Source organism: Lissotriton vulgaris, chromosome 3_1, assembly GCF_964263255.1.
Source record: "Lissotriton vulgaris chromosome 3_1, aLisVul1.2, whole genome shotgun sequence".
Taxonomy (NCBI): domain Eukaryota; kingdom Metazoa; phylum Chordata; class Amphibia; order Caudata; family Salamandridae; genus Lissotriton; species Lissotriton vulgaris.
Genome location: NC_141689.1, coordinates 880,674,300 through 880,692,877, shown reverse-complemented (window position 1 = coordinate 880,692,877; position 18,578 = coordinate 880,674,300). Strand labels below are relative to the sequence as shown.

The 18,578-nt window shown below is 50.0% G+C and overlaps 1 protein-coding gene across 1 annotated transcript in view; it reads left to right on the top strand.

The window, feature by feature from the left end:
- RCL1 (RNA terminal phosphate cyclase like 1) overlaps window positions 1-18,578 on the top strand; it is a 282,516-nt gene that overhangs the window by 104,453 nt on the left and 159,485 nt on the right. The window contains exon 5 of the mRNA XM_086961201.1: window positions 14,202-14,326. Within this exon, the coding sequence (XP_086817327.1) occupies window positions 14,202-14,326 (125 nt within the window). The remainder of the gene's footprint in view (window positions 1-14,201; window positions 14,327-18,578) is intronic.

Genomic DNA, 18,578 nt, shown 5'->3' with positions numbered 1-18,578 from the left:
GCCCAGACGCCAGGGCAGGCCCAGGGCCTCTGCCCCAGGTGTAATGTACATGTAGCAGCCTGTGTTTGATGGAGGCCAGGGGTAGTCCAATTCACTGGGCTTTTGGCTCCGATCCAGCGGACGAAAAAACAGTATGGGCCTATGCTGTGTGCATACCTGTCAGATTTCTCTCTAACTTAAGGTCCTCCATGTGGGAAGGTGTTGCGCCAGATGAGACGATGGTCTCCTGGACGGATTTGCGCCCCAGTTGGGTGACGTGCAGACCGCAGCGCCAAGAAAGGGGGTACGGACGATTGAGAGGGGGCTGCGGTGATCTCTCAGGGCTCATTCCTGGGATACCACTAGGCAATTCGAGGCTGGCAAGGGGGAAGTTGCACAACACTATGGCAGTCCCTCAACCCCAGAAGTCACCATCCTCTTCAGCAGAGCCAATCGTGCAGTCACTAGCTGGCACCTTCCTTGGCCGATGGGCTGCCACAAGGTCGACCGCGGACTCTGCAACAATCTGGGTGCCATTCAGCCAGTATCCCAGGGCTCCACAACGATCCCTCTGTGCTTGGGCAATGCACAGCATCCTGGATGGATGAGGATGGATAGGGATGGTCCAGGAGTGCCCTCAGTGGTCATCCTGTATTTTGCTAGGGCCCCCCCTTATCTGCCATTTTACTACAGAAATCCATCACTATTCTTCTACCACACTTTCAGTTGCACGTTGAAATAATGTAACCCTAACCTAATTTTAACCTGTTACCTTACCAACACTAGCCCTATTATAACCTTTTAATGGTGGGTAAGAGTATGGCATATTGTTACTAATGGTGTTATAGTTAACACAGTCCTAACCCTTCGCTCTATCCCTACCAATATACTTTACATCATTGTTCAATTCATAGCTCATACTAACCCTAACCCCATCTCTCAACAAAACCTCAATCTAAACATAAACTACTTTTAGCACTATCCCTACCCCGCCCTTTATTTTGACCACTTTTTTAAATTGAGAATATTCTAAATTTAAGTCTAATTTTCTGCTTTTCTAGGGTCTTTGTCGCTCTTCCTTTTGCTCCTTCTTTTTTTTTTTTTTTTTACTGCAAACTGAACTGACCCTGTCTTTTACTAAAGTATACATCTCTTTGAGGATCTGAACAAATAACTGTTTGGAGGGCGTTCATCAGCAAGAATGTTCCCAGTCACCAAATACTGTGAAACTAAGATTTCAATACTTCTACCGTATTTGATTAAATATGACGCTGTGAACAATGTATACAGGTAGCAGAGGCAATACATCTAAAATCTTGTTAAACTCCGTTGTATGTGCTTCAAAATAGAAAATCTTCTGGTACGCCTCAACACTGCAAAACCACCCTTAGGTACATGTCCTAGGATACCGAAGTACTTTTAACTGCTTACTGTCAGAAAAGCCAGTAAGATGCCTTGAATTGAACACCTTCTGCCAATTACAAAAATTAATTCACTAATAGTCCAAATAGCACTGGTGCAGTCACCATATGCATCAGGTCACCTTAACTATAGCCGTGTCAGGAGTGCTAATTTTTTTCATTTATTTTGCGTCTCCTTTCATTCAAGCTTTATTTTATGAGGTCTGCCAATCTTACGCATAAAATATGTAGAATTACTAGAGGGAATTTTAGTTTGATAAAAGTTCCATAACCCAAAGCACAAAGCCTTTGAGTTGCCTGTATTTGATGCCTAGGTTGCTTTATATGCCCTATTTTGTTCTGTTTAGATTTCGCCTGGCTGTAGCACTGCGCAGCAGTGCAGGCGAAATCTTATGATCCTACAGTGTAGGGCTTTGTCCTGCCTTCTCTTCCATTGGCTAGCTCCATAAATGGAGGCTAGCCATTGGAAGAGATGGTTGTCAATTACTCTTCCCCCGTCAGAACGCGATACGGGGGCGTTTGTGTCTTTTTTGAAGTCCCGCCCTCTCCTCTTTCCATTGGCTGAAATTTTACCTTCCAGCCAATGGGAAGTGGAGAGCACGCCCCCGAATCCCTACAGGGCGCTGTGCTTTCTGAGCAGCATCTACCGAGGAAATGAGGTAAGCCTCTGCCCCCCTGTTTGTGCCTTTGTTTGTTGTTTTTAACTTTTATTAATGGTGCTGACCTCACCATCTGCTGCTTGTTAGCAGCAAAACGGATTGAAGAAGATCCGCGGCGCAGCCCTCCACCCCCCGCCCCCCCGCCCCACCTCCCGTCCACCGCACTGCCCCGTATCAGAGCACTGCCCTCTTGGCGCACCTTAAGGTTTTGTGTCTACCCTCAGGCCTTAGATATGGAATGTGTCCTGTCCCATATCAGAGCACTCTCCCCGGGGCGCCCCTGCCTCTGTCCTCGGGCCTTTGATACAGGCCACGCACTGCCCCACATCAGAGCACTGTCCTCCCCCCCCCCCCCCCCCCCCCCCCCCCCCCCCCCCCCCCCCCGGGTGAACGTTAAGACCCTGGTACTCTAATATAGGGCATGTACTCTCTCATGTCAGAGCACTGTCCCTGAGGCGCCATTAAAACCCCTGCGTCTGTCCTTGGGCCTTAGATACAGGACACGCACTGCCCAGAGCACTGTCCCCGGGGAGCACTCCAGGACCCCTGCTCTGTCCTCGGGCCTGATATATGGGACCCCAACTGTCCTAAGACCCCTGTCTTTGTCCTTAGGCCTAAGATATGGGACACCAACTGTCCTAAGACCCCTGTGTCTGTCCTCGGATATGGGACAGAGTGCTGGCTTTGGGGCGCTCCTAAGACCCCTGTGTCACCCGTCGGTAACCCTTGCAGTGCCACGAGAGGCCACAGGGGGGCGACAGGATTCAACACGTGGCCTCGGGGATCGGAGTCATGCCGGGGACCCCCCGGCCCTGAGATCAGTGACCCGCGGGAAACACCAGCCTCGGACCTGGACCGGTGGAAACACGGAGGACGTTCCAGGTGTGTGTGAGAGAGATGGTGTGCGAGTGTGGTCTGCACCCAGAGTTCCTGCCCAGCCTGCATATGATGTGCGTCCGGAGACTGCCTTGAGCAGCCCAGAACCAGAACCGCAGATGACAAGTACATGGTGGAGGGGGTGCACAAGGGGCAGGGGGCTTAGGGAGACACGCCAGGCTGCCGCCCTACTAAAGTGAGACCCAGAAATGGTACAGGGTGAGGATAAAACGGGGAGGGAGGGGGCGGCGGGGTGGACTGTGGTCACCTGAGCTCACTATCTAGCATGATGCACTTTTAATTTTCTTTTATGCCCTTCGGGTTTCTTTCGCACATTCTTTCTTACTGCCATCGCTTTGCCCTTTGTCTTTATCTACTCCCCTCTCTCCCTCCGCGTTGGCCCCTCGTTCTCCCCCCCCCCCCCCCCCCTTGCTCTTTTACTCTCCTTCAATTCTTATCTTTGCCGGTTTTGACCCCTTTTCTTTCTCATCACTTTTTATTTTCTCTCGTTCTCAGCTGGTTTCTCGCGCATTGGTGTAATATAAAAGTTATAAGGTAGAGCAGGGTGTAATATTGTCTCACCAAATACCATCGAAATATAAAAGTTATAGGTTATTGCATGGTGTAATATACAATGTCAACCAAATACCAATAGGGATGTACCATGATCCACCACAATCCCGGGGGGGGAGGGGGCACACATGCACACTATACAGAGCCTATGCCACATACTAAGAGGTATATTAGCAGTTGTAAAAGTATCGACCTGTAAAATGTTATTGCCAATATATAAAACATTTATCCTTAATGGAACGAGAATACAGAACAGTGTAATGTTTCTATAATGCCATAGGTGCACCTCACATGATGATGAACTATAGTGCAGGGTTATGGTTGCGATAACTTACCAGAACCTGCGTTGTACTATGTCGCGAAAGTGTACCGCCTGTTTATCCATTTTTTATATGTCCTGTGATTGCTAAGAGGACATAACTGGAGCTGCTACGTAATTCACTGAAGAAAGGTTTGGAACCGTTGCTTTTGTACAATAACAAACAGATAGGCGGTGTACACCACTGTCTCTCACCCCCCCACCCCCCTTTACCCCCATGACAGGATTTAAAACGTGTTACATGTCCGCTCTGATGGTGAGATTCATTAACATACTGCCGCGTTTCAGAGCCCCCTCGGATGCCCAGACGCAGACAGATGTTCAGAGAGCCTCAGCTCGCCCCAAATCAGTCCCACAGTTCGCCCTCGGTGTTGGCGGGCAGGTGTTTATATGGTCGGGTCACCCACTCGCACTATCCGTAGGTGCTGAAGGCAGTCATTGTTTTGCTCTTGAAGTTCCTTACTGATTGATTAATTGATAACAAAGTTTATTTAGACAATAGTCTAAACCATACATAAAACAATGTATCGCACATAGTGATAAGATATTTAAAACCACAATTCATTTTACACATTTACACACTTATAAAACCATAAAGCATAAAATTGAGGTACTCTATAATTTTAAACTCTCCTTTGTTACCTCCATTACATATTCTCTTGTCGCTTTCAGAAATTTCCCCAACGCAATTGTAATATCCAGAAATGACATTTCTGTAAGGAGGTCATTGGCATCAGCACGAGAGGTCCCCTCATATTTTAAAAAAATTGGACGTAAAAGTTTTCCGAATTTCTAAAATACAAGTACAATCAAACAGTATATGTAAAATATCATTTCTTACTCCGAGACCACATTTACAAGTACCATCCGGTTGGGTCAGGGCCACTCTTACTTTTCTTTCAATCTTCCATGGATTTAGGCCCACCCGAACCTTCAAGATTTCATATCTTAGCCATCTACTTGGCAGTAAATCCAGGTATGGGAACCGGACCTCTTTTTCCCATTCATTCTTTACCCAATTCACCCATTCATTTTTTTTATTTTTTAATCTCAGATAATCAGTCTTTTGACCTGGAGTATTCAAGCCCTTGGTCTTACTTAGTTCCTTACTGTTTTGTACCTTATTTTATTTTTGACGCAGAAATATCTTTTGAAATGTAAAATGCATTTCATAAACAGATTGAAAAACGCTGTACAATACCTCACAATGCGTTTCGTATTTTTAATATAAGGTTCATTCTTGGAGCAGCCCATCCCCTCTTTGTGAAGCACTCAATTGGTCAGCAGGTGGCTGACACTAACGAAACAGGACGTGTACCAAGGATGCATCATATGAACGGAAGTGACATGCTCTCTTTATACATGCATTTCCATGTAACCAGAAAAAGCATAGGACAGACACTTGATTGATTTTAGCATAGCATGAGAGCCATCGCATGTCGAGTTTGTTGGCCTAAGTGGTGTCAGTATAATAAAGCAAAGTTTTGGTTTGTTAGGTCGGAGAAACATGTAAACATCACAGCAGTCATAAATGACCTAAGTCGTTATTTGTGCTTGTACTAGCTTTATTTCTTTTAAGGACGTTGAAGGCAGCTTGTCCTTTTTTTCTTTTTTACCCGTTAGGTCCATACGATCCTATGTAAATTTGGAAGCGCTCAGACTCTACAACAGTGGTTTGCATCACTTGGTAAAGCCGTTAAATACACGATGCCGTGTCTCAGTGGCACCCTTATACTAGCATATTGAAAAAAATGAACCACCCACGACAAAAACAATCAAGGTCTCTTGCCCGCGCTCACCAAAGGCTTTACTTTGCAATTTTTCTGTATGTTTCAGATGTTCTGGATTTGTAACATTATATGCTGTAGCTTACAAACTCCACCACCACATTCATCACCACCACCGCCACCGCTGTCAAGATTTGTTATGTTCCGATTAGCCACTTCAAATTTTTTCACGATTTTTTTCAACACGGAGAAAAGTGATTAGCTGGAGTTGCTTGTGCAGCAACACGTTGCATTTGCTTGAACTGATTGTGACCCAACACATACATTGTATCATTCCATCCGTTAGGTGGAAACCTGTGTAGATACCATTTGAGAAAGCAGGGGGTTGGTTCTGTAGCACGATTTCCAGACAACCAAAATCCATCCAGCAGCACTGTAGGGTCTGCATCTTTGTTTATTTAAGTTCAAAGATTAAAGTATAGGTAACCTCACAAAAGGATATAGAAAACTGTTTATTTATAATTGAAAACATTTATAAAGCGCATTGTGACCATAATGGTATCCTGGTCCTGACGGACTCAACGGGAAAAGGGAGGAGAGGAGAGGGGCAAAAGCTGCTACTGAAGTAGTAGCAATGGTGACGAGTGCCACAGTATAAACAGTTACTATGGGAAGAGCCATGTTTTCAGGGCTTTTCTAAATTGCAAAAGATTAGTCATGGGAGCAGGAAGCTGAATTGGCTTGCTTTAACATAAAAGCGCGTCCGCCATGTCTGGTCTTTCCTGAATTCAGGAACAAACACAATGTTGGCAGTGGCAGAGTGTAGACACCTCCGGGGGAGTATCTTTTGAGTCTGTTTTGTAGAGGCATTGGTTCCCCACCCTCGAGGGCTTTCAAAACAATGCTGTAGTTTAAAAGCTATACGCTGACAGTGTAAGCCTGTGCAGATCTTAAAATGCCATGGAGGCAGATGGCCTCCTGGATCTGTTTGCGACCTGTTAGCAGCAGAGACCTGAACTCTTTGCAGTCTATTTAGAAGAAACTCTGGCGCTCCTAACCAGTGTTACAATAGTCCAACTTCTCAAAATACCACAACGTATAAGAGGTGTTTTGGCGGTAGGAGGCAACAGCAAGAGAATCATCTGAAGACCCCGAAGTAGTGAGAAACATGTGCCAGCAACTTTATTCACCTGTTTCCATAGACAGCCTATTGTTAAATGTAACCTCTAGGTTAGTAACTGATTCAGAAGATGACTACAGGAGAAGGCACCGGCCAGAGATTGGAGGGAATTGTTGTCATAACTTTGCTTGCAGGGCATATAAGAGTTCGTTTTTGTTCCTGTTAAATTTAAGGGAATTAAGATTGAGCCAGCTGATAACATTGATACAATTATGAAAAGCAGTTACAGATTCTATGTCAGGACCGGAGGCTTCAGATTATGCTATATCTTCCTTCGCTTTATTAACATAAAGTCTCCACAGCAGCTTAGGAAAAGATATAATAAGAACAAAAGAAATGCTTTAAACATAAAGCATTGAGGTAATGTTCAACAAATCAAACAACTCCCAAGAGTCTCTTTGCATAACAATAGTCCATAGTCCTTCCACACTGTCCATCATCACTATATAACCAGACTTCTCATCTTCCCCCTCTTTCTTCGCTGCTCCCGCAGCCAGATAAGTGCTTTCCTATATTTTTCCCTTTTTCATTGTGATTGATTGTCTTGTGTACGATCATTTGGGGGACTCATTGCATGGTTTATTCCCTTACAGAGTCCCCAGTTGCGGGAACGTTCTTCGTTCCTACGCGACTTTATTCCCACTTGTGTGCGGTGTGTACATAGACCGCAAGGGGGCGGCCTGTCGTCTTCCTGACCCTTCGGCGCGCCTCCGCAGTGCCAGGAGCCGCGCCGTGGAGTCTGCTTGCGCAGGAGCCAGCCCTCGCGTGCCCCTCTGACACCTGGTGACCCGGGTCTGTAATTTACCCACCTTTGACGCCCGCTGGGGTCTGTATAGCGGCTTTGACCGCATGAATCACCTTCGGGTGGCCTTTGTGCACCTCTTTACCCGAGTGTGGCCTAGCGCGCTTGAGGGGTACGTAGACCCGGTCCCGGCGAGGAGGGTCTGCGCGCTTGGGGGTTGGTGCAGCCCACCTGCCACGTCAGTTGGCCCAAAACGTGATCGCAGCCGCTTGGCCTGCCCACATTCGAGAACTTTCTCGGTTGCCGCCCTCTTGGGTGCCCCGCATTTGCCCTTGGTTCCGAGATGGAAGGGGAATACGAAGAAGAACCCTGCCCCTATCTGCAGGATGACGAGTTTTATCAGGCGGTGGACAATTCCATCTACCGCTGCGTGACGGAGGTGGTAGGGCCCATGGAGGACCGCCTTTCCGCCCGCATCGTGGAAGAGTGCGCGAAGCTGGCAGCGGCGCATGTGCCTCCGTCCCCCGAACTCCCGGGGACGTCCGGCGGGTTGCCACCCGCCCCGAAGAGGCCTTGTAAGGAGGGGCCATCATCGGAGGCCCAAGGCGTGGACAGGGGCGCTTTCGAGCGTCTTCGTGACGCCTTCATGGCTAAAGCGACGGCGGTGCCCCCTGCACCCTTGGTGGACCCTAGTACTTCGGGCGACGTGCCTACGGCGCCCGCCTCCCCGATCTACGACTCTCCGGACACGGATGACGACGGGGAGTCGACCCGCTCTTGGCTCCCGGCGCCTTCGGCCAAGGAGATGCCCCGGGATGAGTCGGGCATGCAGGACCCGGACGAGATTGTCCACCCCCGATCCGCGGCCTGGACTCCGGGGGAGACGGTGGCGAAGTTTGTTGCGGGCAGACTGCGCAAGCCCCTAGAAAAGGAGGCGAGGGGTTGCCTACGTGGGGAGTGCCCTCGGCCAACTTTGAAAGGGAAAGTGGCCATGACGCCGAAATTGGACCCCAAGATGGCCACCTTCCTGGCGAAGTTTATGAAGGATCCCAGGAAAGGGATTGACCGGTCCTGGCGGGCCTGCCAGGACAAATTGTTGGATGCGGTCGGGCCCGCCACGAAGATCCTCGACATGGCGGAGGAGGCTCGAGCGAATGGCACCGCCATTTCACCGGAGGTGCTCTCGAATTGGGCCCAGAGGGTGATCGTGTTCTTGGGCAACGCCAACTGTGCCCTGTCCACTGAGAGGCGGCGTTCGCTCATGATCAAGCTGGATCCGAAGCTGGGGGACCTGGCCTCGTCGGAGGCGGGTGCTGTGGCCCAGGGTGGCCTCTTCGGCGAGCCTTTCATCCGCGAGCTGGGCAAGTTTGTGAATACGTTCACGTCGCTGGACAAGGTCCAGTCTAGCATCAAGAGGGTGTTCCACCAGCGTTTCTCTGGAGGGGCCGGTCGCGGTAGGGGCCGCGCGATCGGCCGTGGTCAGCAGACCAACAACAAGGGACAAGGCTCCGGAAGAGGTCAATACCAGACCTCGGCCAACTACACCAACTTCTACCCCACCAGGGGACAGTGCTTCGGTGGCAGAGGGTTCAAGAAGAACTCCGGACAGGGAAATGCCCCCGGTAAGTGTACTTTGCTTGGATCAGGTTCCGATTGGGGGGCGGCTGGCAAGCTTTTACGGGGAGTGGGAATTGCTCACTGCCGACGCTTGGGTTTTGCAAACTGTACGAGGTTTCCATATCGAGTTTTACGACCAGCCAACTCAGGCGAGGCCCCCGCGCCCGATGGTTTTTTCAGAATCCGACGCGCGATTGATAGACGGAGAGGTCTCGGACTTGCTGCGCAAGGGAGCCATCCGTCTATCAACGCGCCACCCGCATGGGTTCCTCAGCAACGTCTTCTTAGTAGACAAGACGGATGGGGGCAAGAGGCCTGTGATCAATCTCAAAGAGTTCAATGGGTGGTTGGTCTACCGTCACTTCAAGATGGAGGGGATCCACCTCCTTCGAGACGTGCTCCTCCCTCGGGATTGGATGGTGCGACTGGATCTCAAGGATGCCTACTTGGTCGTTCCCATCCACCCCCCTCATCGTCGCTTCCTACAATTCCTGTGGGACGGCAAGGTGTTCGAATTCACCGCCCTGCCGTTCGGTCTTTCTTCGGCCCCGTGGTGCTTCACGAAGGTCCTCCACCCGGTGGTGGAGTTTCTCAGAAGTCAGGGGGTCCGGATGTTAGTATACTTAGACGACATCCTCCTCATGGGGCAGTGCCCGGAGGTGCTGGCGGGCCAGCTGCGTCAAGCTGTCGGCCTGCTTCAGAGACTAGGGTTCGTCATCAACGGCGCCTAGTCGGTTTTGGTCCCCACTCAGCAGATCACCTTTCTGGGTTTCGTGGAGGACTCGGTACAGGCGGTCTTGTGCCTGCCGGGTCGGAAGGTCGCGAAGATACGACACCTGCTTCGGCAGACGATCGCAAGGGATCGTCCGTCACTGCGTCATATCGCCAAGGTGGTGGGCCTTCTCTCCTCCATCCAGGCGATTTTCCCAGGCCCGCTGCACTACAGGGCTCTTCAGCGCTTGAAGGCGCAACATCTGCGCCGTGGGATGAGTTACGATCAGTGGGTTCCCCTCACGGACGAGGTGAAGGAGGAAATGTCATGGTGGCTGTCTCACATGGAGGTATGGAATGGTCGAGCGATCTTCGGTTCGGCTCCGGACCTGATCATAGAGTCCGACGCCAGCAGGTCGGGCTGGGGCGCCCGGTGCGGGGATTTTTCCACCGGCGGCGCCTGGTCGTCAGAAGAACAACAATTGCATATCAATTGTTTGGAGCTCCTTGCGGGCTCCTTCGCAGTTCGCTGTTGGACCAAAGATTCGGTCAAGGCTTGTGTCCTGTTACGGATGGACAACATTTCGGCGGTTCGGTATGTGAACCATCTAGGTGGTCCTCGTTCCCGCGCCTTGGCGGACTTGGCGAAGGACTTCTGGGATTATTGCCTGTCTCGTCACATTGCGGTGACGGCGGAGTATCTGCCAGGCCAGTGCAATCAGGTAGCGGATTGGCACTCGCGACATCTCAGGGACGCCAGCCAGTGGAAACTGGACCCGGAAGTCTTCCGGTGGCTACACTCCCTCTGGGGCCCCTTCTCGGTGGACCTCTTTGCGTCCCGTCTCGACCACCAGCTGCCGCGGTTTTACAGCTGGAGACCGGACCCTCTAGCGGAGGCCACGGACGCGTTCTTGCAGGATTGGAGTCGGGAACAGCCGTTTGCGTTTCCCCCGTTCTCCATGATCATGCGAACGGCGGCTCAAATACGCCGCCAGGGTGCGGAGCTGGTGTTGGTTACACCGCTGTGGAGGTCTCAAGTATGGTTTCCGGTTCTTCTGGAACTTTCTTGGGATTTTCCAATCCTACTCCCCCTGTTTCCTCGGCTCCTGACGAACACGGATCAGGAACCTCACCCTCTCGTCATGCAGAACTCTCTCCGCCTCGTGGCGTGGAGGCTCTCAGGAGACGCTGGGCGCTCCCGGGCCTTTCGGGGTCGGCTGAGCACTTGCTCTCCAAAGCATGGGCCGATAGTACGACGAAGCGTTACAGATCCGCTTGGCTTAAGTGGATGCGTTGGTGTTTACGAAGGGATCTGGATCCCATGGTCGCAGGCCTTGTTCCCGTGCTGAATTTCCTGGCGCATTTGGCCGACGAGGGTCTAGCGTATAGGACGATCAATGCTATTCGATCGGCGATTTCTGCTGGCCATGATAACATCGATGGCCATCCGGTAGGGGAACATCCTTTTGTGTGCCGGCTTCTGCGAGCTATTCGCCTCGCGCTGCCGCCAGAACCCAGGTACTCCGTCCTTTGGGACGTCAATTTGGTTCTGAATTTGTTCCTGTCGTGGCCGGCCAATTCCTATCTGTCTCTTAAAGAGCTGTCGGCGAAGTTAGCCATGTTGTTATGTCTGATTTCTTGTAGGCGCGTCTCGGACGTGCGCGCGCTGGATGTCTCTGCACGCATTTTTTCCCCGGATGGGGTTACTTTTACCGTGGGCCGACGCACTAAGACGTCGTCGCATTCCATTTCTTATCCAGCCTTTCTTGACACTCCTAAGTTGTGTGTCGTGCAATGCCTCAAAGCATATGAGGACCTGACCTTGGATCTGCGCCCTCCGGGCGAACGTCAGTTGTTGATTGCCCTGCGGAAGCCACACAAAGCTGTCTCCTCCCCCACTATTGCTCGGTGGGTGCGATGGGTCATGCAAGAAGCGGGCATCAATACTTCTCTCTTTGGAGCACACTCCGCCAGGGGGGCCATGGCCTCTAAGGCATTCTCGGTGGGTGCTCGTCTGGAGGACCTAATGCGAGCAGCGGATTGGTCCTCGGATTCCACCTTCAAGAGGTTTTATTTTAAGCCGGTGGTGGATTTGGCTCAGTTGGTGGTAAGTAAGCTTTAAACTAGCATAATCTGAAGCCTCCGGTCCTGACATAGAATCGAAATTTGCCTAGCTTACGTAACGGTAAGTTTCAATTCTATTAAGGACACGGAGGCGAGGATTATCCCACCCGGGCCACAGTGGTGTCTCTACCCACCCGTATGGCAGTAAGTAAAGCGTTTTCCTTTACATTGTCAGTACTGTGTTAATCACTGAATGCTCCTCGCCTTGTTGTCGCATTCCTGGACCACTCCGCGGATGCTGTTCCTTTTTTGACAGGCAACGACGGTGCTAAACAGGACCAATGAGGCTCAAGCGTGATCTGCGCGAAGAAAGAGGAGGAGGAAGATGATGAGAAGTCCGGTTATATAGTGATGATGGACAGTGTGGAAGGACTATGGACTATTGTTATGCAAAGAGACTCTTGGGAGTTGTTGTTTGATTTGTTGAACATTACGTCAATGCTTTATGTTTAAAGCATTTCTTTTGTTCTTATTATATCTTTTCCTAAGCTGCTGTGGAGACTTTATGTTAACCCTTTCGCTGCTGATGACGAGCTCAGCTCGTCATCACCCACGGGTGTCGTGTGCTGATGACGAGCTGAGCTCGTCATGAATAATGGTATTAATAAATCTGTAGCACAGGGCAAAAATCCCCGCAGCAGCCATGTGGTTAATAAAGCGAAGGAAGATATAGCATAATCCTCGCCTCCGTGTCCTTAATAGAATTGAAACTTACCGTTACGTAAGCTAGGCAAATTTCGATTCTGATTGGCTGTTGTCAAAAGACAGAATGAACTGAGTGTCATAAGCATAATTCACCACTCTAAAATTAGGATAATTAATGAGTGATTAGGGGTCTTAGATAGATATTGGACAAGACTGAGCTAATTGCTGATCCTTGTGGAACTCAGTGTTTCAAATTCTAAAAATCGGAGCAGTATAGGGAAAAGGTAATTGCCTGATAACGTACGGATAAATAAGAACGCATCCAATTTCATACAGTGCCACATATACTGATCAAAGCAAGTCGATCCAAAAGCATATTGTGGTTCACCGTATCAAATGCGGCTGAAAGGTCTAGGAGGACTAAGACTGCTGATTGGCCGCTACCAGTCTGCATTCTGAGTTCATCCAGTGCTGTGAGCAAAACAGATTCTGTGCCAGGATCTGGCCTGAAGCCCCAAACCGCTCACCTTGAAGGAGGAGGTTGTCTTCCATAAATTGAGATCGTTTCCTACAGATGAAAAGTTCGTGTTATAGCTGGATAAGGCAGTAGAGATATTGGCCTCTTGTTACTGAGGACCCCAGGGTCAAGGGAAGGCTTTTTTCGTATAGGAGTAACTATCCTTATTCCAGGCTAGAGGAACAATGCCTGATTCGAGAGACTGATTGCAAAGTTGCACACGTTTCAGAGAGTTAATCTGATAGCTCTTTCTAGACTCTATGGGGTAAAGGGTCAACAGGGAGCTGGATGAAGTAGATCTAGCAATGGTGCAAACTAGATCCTCCATTAGGGGGTTCAAATCATTGAAACCTATTCCCGTGCTGAGGGTACCTTACTAACGGGGATGTTTACCTCAAAACTAGCATCATTTAACGTATGAAGTACACAAATAGTTTCCGAAATCTTGCCGATCTTGTCCTAAAAAAAATCAGAAAATTTGTCAAATCTCCTGTGAGGGAGTGACTTCCTGGCTCGGATACTCCGGATTAGAGACATTACGCTAAATGTCAAAAACCTTTTTTAGATTCATTAGCCCCTTCTACGCTCATGACGAGCTGAGCTCGTCATGTAACACGTGTTTCCGCAAAAGTCAGCGCACAGTGGGAAAACCGCTAGCGCGCATGTGGTTAAGAGAAGCCTAGATGGCATGGGCATAACCACTTTCTTTGCCATTTCCAATTTTATATTCATGTATACGAGTTTTTTAGTCAATTTGTTTTATTTTTTTTTATGGTGACTGGGGCATTCAAAAACTAGTCTCCATTGAAAAATGTTTTATGTATTTTCCAAGGAAAGCATGTCCCTTTTGATAATTCATGCAACATAATTTAACTTTTCCTGCTTAATGACCTGAACAAGTCCTGACTTTTTTAGTGGGAGATTGAGAGACGTTGCCTTTAAATATTGTGCAAATGGTTCACATTGTCCTTCAAGAGGGACTCTAGCATTGAAGGCTGCAGTGATTTGAAATGCATAACTAAATATGCTAGTGTCAAAGTCCGGTGTAAATCTGAGACTGAATCATATGGGATGACTTGCCTTTCTTGTTAACTCTGCTTTGTTTTCTCAGATTGTCCGAAGAGGGATGCCACCAGGAGGAGGAGGGGAAGTTGTTTTCTCTTGCCCAGTAAGGAAGGTTTTGAGACCCCTTCAGCTAACCGAGCCTGGAAAGATCAAACGCATTCGTGGAGTTGCGTATCCTTTTTCTTTGAAATGTACCTCTCTTCCTGCGAGATGTGGAAGATGGATTCCAGGAACAAATGGTGCTGTTACTACCGATGTTGTTGTGGTATGTGTTAATTTCAATATGTGCTTCAGAGCTTTGCACTGGGCCCTTTCTGGATTTGTACAGTTAATAATAAATACAGAAGTAGGAGTTCCATACATAAATTACACTCTTCTCCTTGAGTCTAAAAAGCATCCGTTAAGCCCCGCCCCAACACTCCACTCCATCCTCCTCTGTCTGCAATGTCCGACACTCCCATCTACCCTGGTCAATCTGTTGATTCAGCCATTTTAATCATTCATCAACTGAGGTACCTACCCACCCCCGTCCTTCCATTCATCCATCCATTAGCTGGTCCATAGGTTGATACGCTGCCCCCTTGCCCCCACCTCCCCGCTCCCAGTCCCTCCTCCGAACCTCACCCACGCCAGACGGAGAAAACTTACACAGAAAGTACCACACCAGGGTCCCGGCTCCAGCCAGCTGCAGCGTGACCACGACTGGGGCGAAGCGGAGGAGGTCTTGTGCCGCCTTCTTCTCCTCCTTGCCGCCCGGCACGTGCAGCTCCTCGGTACTTGTCTGAAGGGCAGGAAAAGGGCCATGAACTTTAACCCAATACCGGTCATTGATCACCGCCTGTCAGAGGCACTGAGCTCCTCGTGCACTGAGCTCCCTCTTCCTCCGGTTCCTGACCACTGAGCTCCTCAGACCCTCCCGTTCTTAAGTTTATCCTGTATGAGACAACGCCAGCCGATTTAAAGCACGGACCCCGTGCTCTCTCTCTAGCTGGCACGCATCTCCTCTATTTACTTCAGCCCCCCCCCCCCCCCCCCCCCCCACACACACACACACACACACAGTCCAGGTGTCCTCCTGTACTTGGAACTAGAGATTATCCTATACTTTGCTTGCACTGGACCGTAACTCTTTGTGTGCGTGGGCGCTGGACTCCTATGACTGACACTAAACTGCTCCTGTGCCCGCTGCTTATCGTGTTCCTGAGAGCTGAGCTCCTCCTGTACCTGGGCCCTGAACTCCTCCTGTACCTGCCTTGGCCTCTCCTGCCTTCAATATCCTCCTCTGCCCAGATCCTGTGCTCCTCCTGTGCCTGCCATCATGTGCCCCTGGTCGGATTCCCAGTATTACTCTGTACGTGGCATTGCTGTACTCAAAAGTCACGGTTTTGCGATACTCACCCTCCCGCCTCCACGGCCCAGGGGTCTTATTCCGGGATTTATGCTCTACGGGTGTCGACGGCGTTGCTTCAGATCAGTAAACGGCCCTCATTGTGTTCCGTGTGGCTCGGGGTCGATGTGACCTCTTCCTTCCGGCAAAAGCTACCTTTGTAACTTGGCCTCCCATCATCTGACCTGTGCAGGCATGTTTGCAGCGGCCCAAGGCCTGCCCTCCCCCATACGGGTCGATACCTGACCCCGCTCTCTGCCTTACAGCCGGGCCAGGGAGCGTCAACGAACTTCAGTCCGGCTGCAGTTGGTGTGGGAATGCCTACCATAGACACAGCCCCACTCTCTCTGAAGTGTGTACGCAACACAATCTCCCTTAAGTGCCTGGACGCAAATTGGCGTTGCCGCACCTGCTTGTACTCGACGCAAGCACCTAAACGTAACACAAAGCCGCATTGCGAGTTTGTGCACACCCCTAGATCAACCCAGTGCTATCTGCAAATGTGTGCACTCAACACAATCGCAAATAAGTGCGTAGGCTAAACTGGACGTCGTTTTAAGCATATAGACCCAGTCAGATGCCTTATATGTACGTTGACTCAATCCAACCCTGCCCAACAATGACAAACCGCACGCACCCAAAAAAAAGGGGTCAAACAGCTACTGAATCCCTCCCCTCCAGACTCCGTGACTGGCCTCGTGGTTGCCATAGCAACGTTTCTGGAAATCGGTTTGCGACACCAGAAGTCGGGTCACGGAGTCCTGAAAAGGAGGGATCACAGCCGGACAAATCATCTGGACAGGGTCATTGTCCAATGGCAGGCCTCAGTTTCGCGAGGCCGGCCAATGGCAGAAGGGGCGTGGTTTCATGCCCCTTATTGTTCACAAGAACTCTTGCCTGCAGCAGCGCAGGCTTCGACCTAAAAAGGACCAAACTTTGGCCAAGAGCCAATCCGCTACTACCACCCTCTAGAACCTTCCTGGAAGGAGCCCTTAGTCCCTCAGATTTTCTACCGCACGTCGTGCTAAGGGAGTCTCCACTGAGCGCTGCTCAGGTTTCTGGTATGTCTGGATTTATTCCATATTTTTCTCTTCATATTTACTCTTGTGGAGGAGGGCTAGAGTCTGCGTCTCCTAGCAGAGTCCAGCCACTGCCACCGGCCCATTTACTGGAGATTGAGGACTCTGATGAAGGCACCATGTTCCCCACTGCAACAAGTCCATCACTGCTACATGACAAAGTCCATGAGAGTTCGGATTACATTCAATATGGGTCAGGCAGAAGTCCCATACCAGGAGGAATATCAATCGCCTCCTCCTTCACAACCTATGGTGTGCCTCCCGGCCTCAATTGTCACCTCCAGTAGTGCCACCACAACCCATGACACCAGCTCCTCCTCCTCACCCTAGACCACCTCCGCTGGTCATTACTCCGGATCCTGTATCTTTGCCTCCACAACAGTCTTCGGATGAAGAGGAAGCAGTGGAAGAAGACGAGGAGGGTCAACAGGAAGAGGGAGAAATACAGGATGATGAGTGGAATGACTACATCATTTCACATCCAGCATCCCCAGACCAGGCACAGGCGGATCCCCCTCCAGAAGACATCGGGGGGGTTTCATAATGTTATAGAGCGAGCAGCAGCAAGGTTCAAAATAGAGATGACCACGCAACCTCAGGACTGCTTCTTATGACTTTAAGGAGCCATTCAAGAAGACAGTCCGGTCAATCCCTATTATTGACCACATCTGGGACCAGGGGGTAAAGATAATGCAAAATCCTTCATCTCTACTTCCAGTGCTGACCAGGCTCGATAAGGAGTATAAGGCCTCGGACACGGCTCCGGCATGCCTTACAGGCCATACTAAACCGGACTCCGTGATTACACAGGCAGCGCAGCGGAAATCCAACAACCCAGCTGCCACATTGACTGTGCCTCCGGACAAGGCAGGCCGTAAACTGGATAACATCGGGAAGAGGTTCTCGTCGATGTCGGCCATTAACGTCAGGGCGGCAAACTCTCTTGCGCTCTTGGGACGCTACAATCGCCAGATGGGGGCAGATGTTGCCCCATACCTAGGCACGCTGCCAGAGGAGCAGAAAGAAGAGGTAAAGAAAATCCTCCTTGAGGGAGAGCGGTCTGCCTCGGAGATTATTGACGTGGCGATGGATATCGCCTCTACAGGATTTCGCCAGCTGGCGGGGGCAGCTGTCATTAGGTGCCAAGGCTGGCTGAAAGCTACATCTTTCCGGCCGGAAGTCCAAGCCAAGGTACTGGACATGCCGTTCGATGGAGAGCTTCTCTTTGGGAAGCATATTGATGAGATGCTGAAGGGTATCAAGAAAGATACAGAGACCGCAAAAGCCCTGGGTACCCTCCAGTACAAGAATACTTCCTTTCGGGGCTCCAGAGGAAGAGGCCAGCAGACAAGAGGTGGATATCAGGGGTACAAATCCTCCTATGGCTCGTCCCAGCAATACAAGCCTCCAATACCAACAGAGGCAGCAACAAGGCTAGTCTTCTTACAATAAGTCCTCCTTTCGAGGAAGAGGAGGAAAGAAAGATTCCGCCAGAAGGCAATGACTTCTTTCTCCAACAGGCCTCCACTTCTTCTCCACGTTACGTAGTTGGAGGCAAAATTTCCAACTTCCTCCACAATTGGCAAAAAATAACTACGGATCGTTGGGTTCTCTAACTGGTCGGTTCGGGCATACTCTGGAGTTTGTGGACACTCCTCCTTCGAACCCCCCATGTCCCATGCAACACAAGAATCATCATCTTCAAGCGGAACTCTCACTAATGCTTCAGAAAAGAGCCGTAGAAAGAGTTCCTAGAGGTCAGAGGGGGGAAAGGATTCTATTCACGATTCTTTGTGATACGAAAAAAGGAGAAGAAATGGAGACCTATACGGGATCTAAGGAACCTCAACACATACCTCAAAAAACAATTGTTCTGTATGGTATCCATTCAAGAGGTGTTACAGCTACTCAATTCCAGGGATTTCATGGTGTCCTTAGACCTCCAGGACGCCTATTT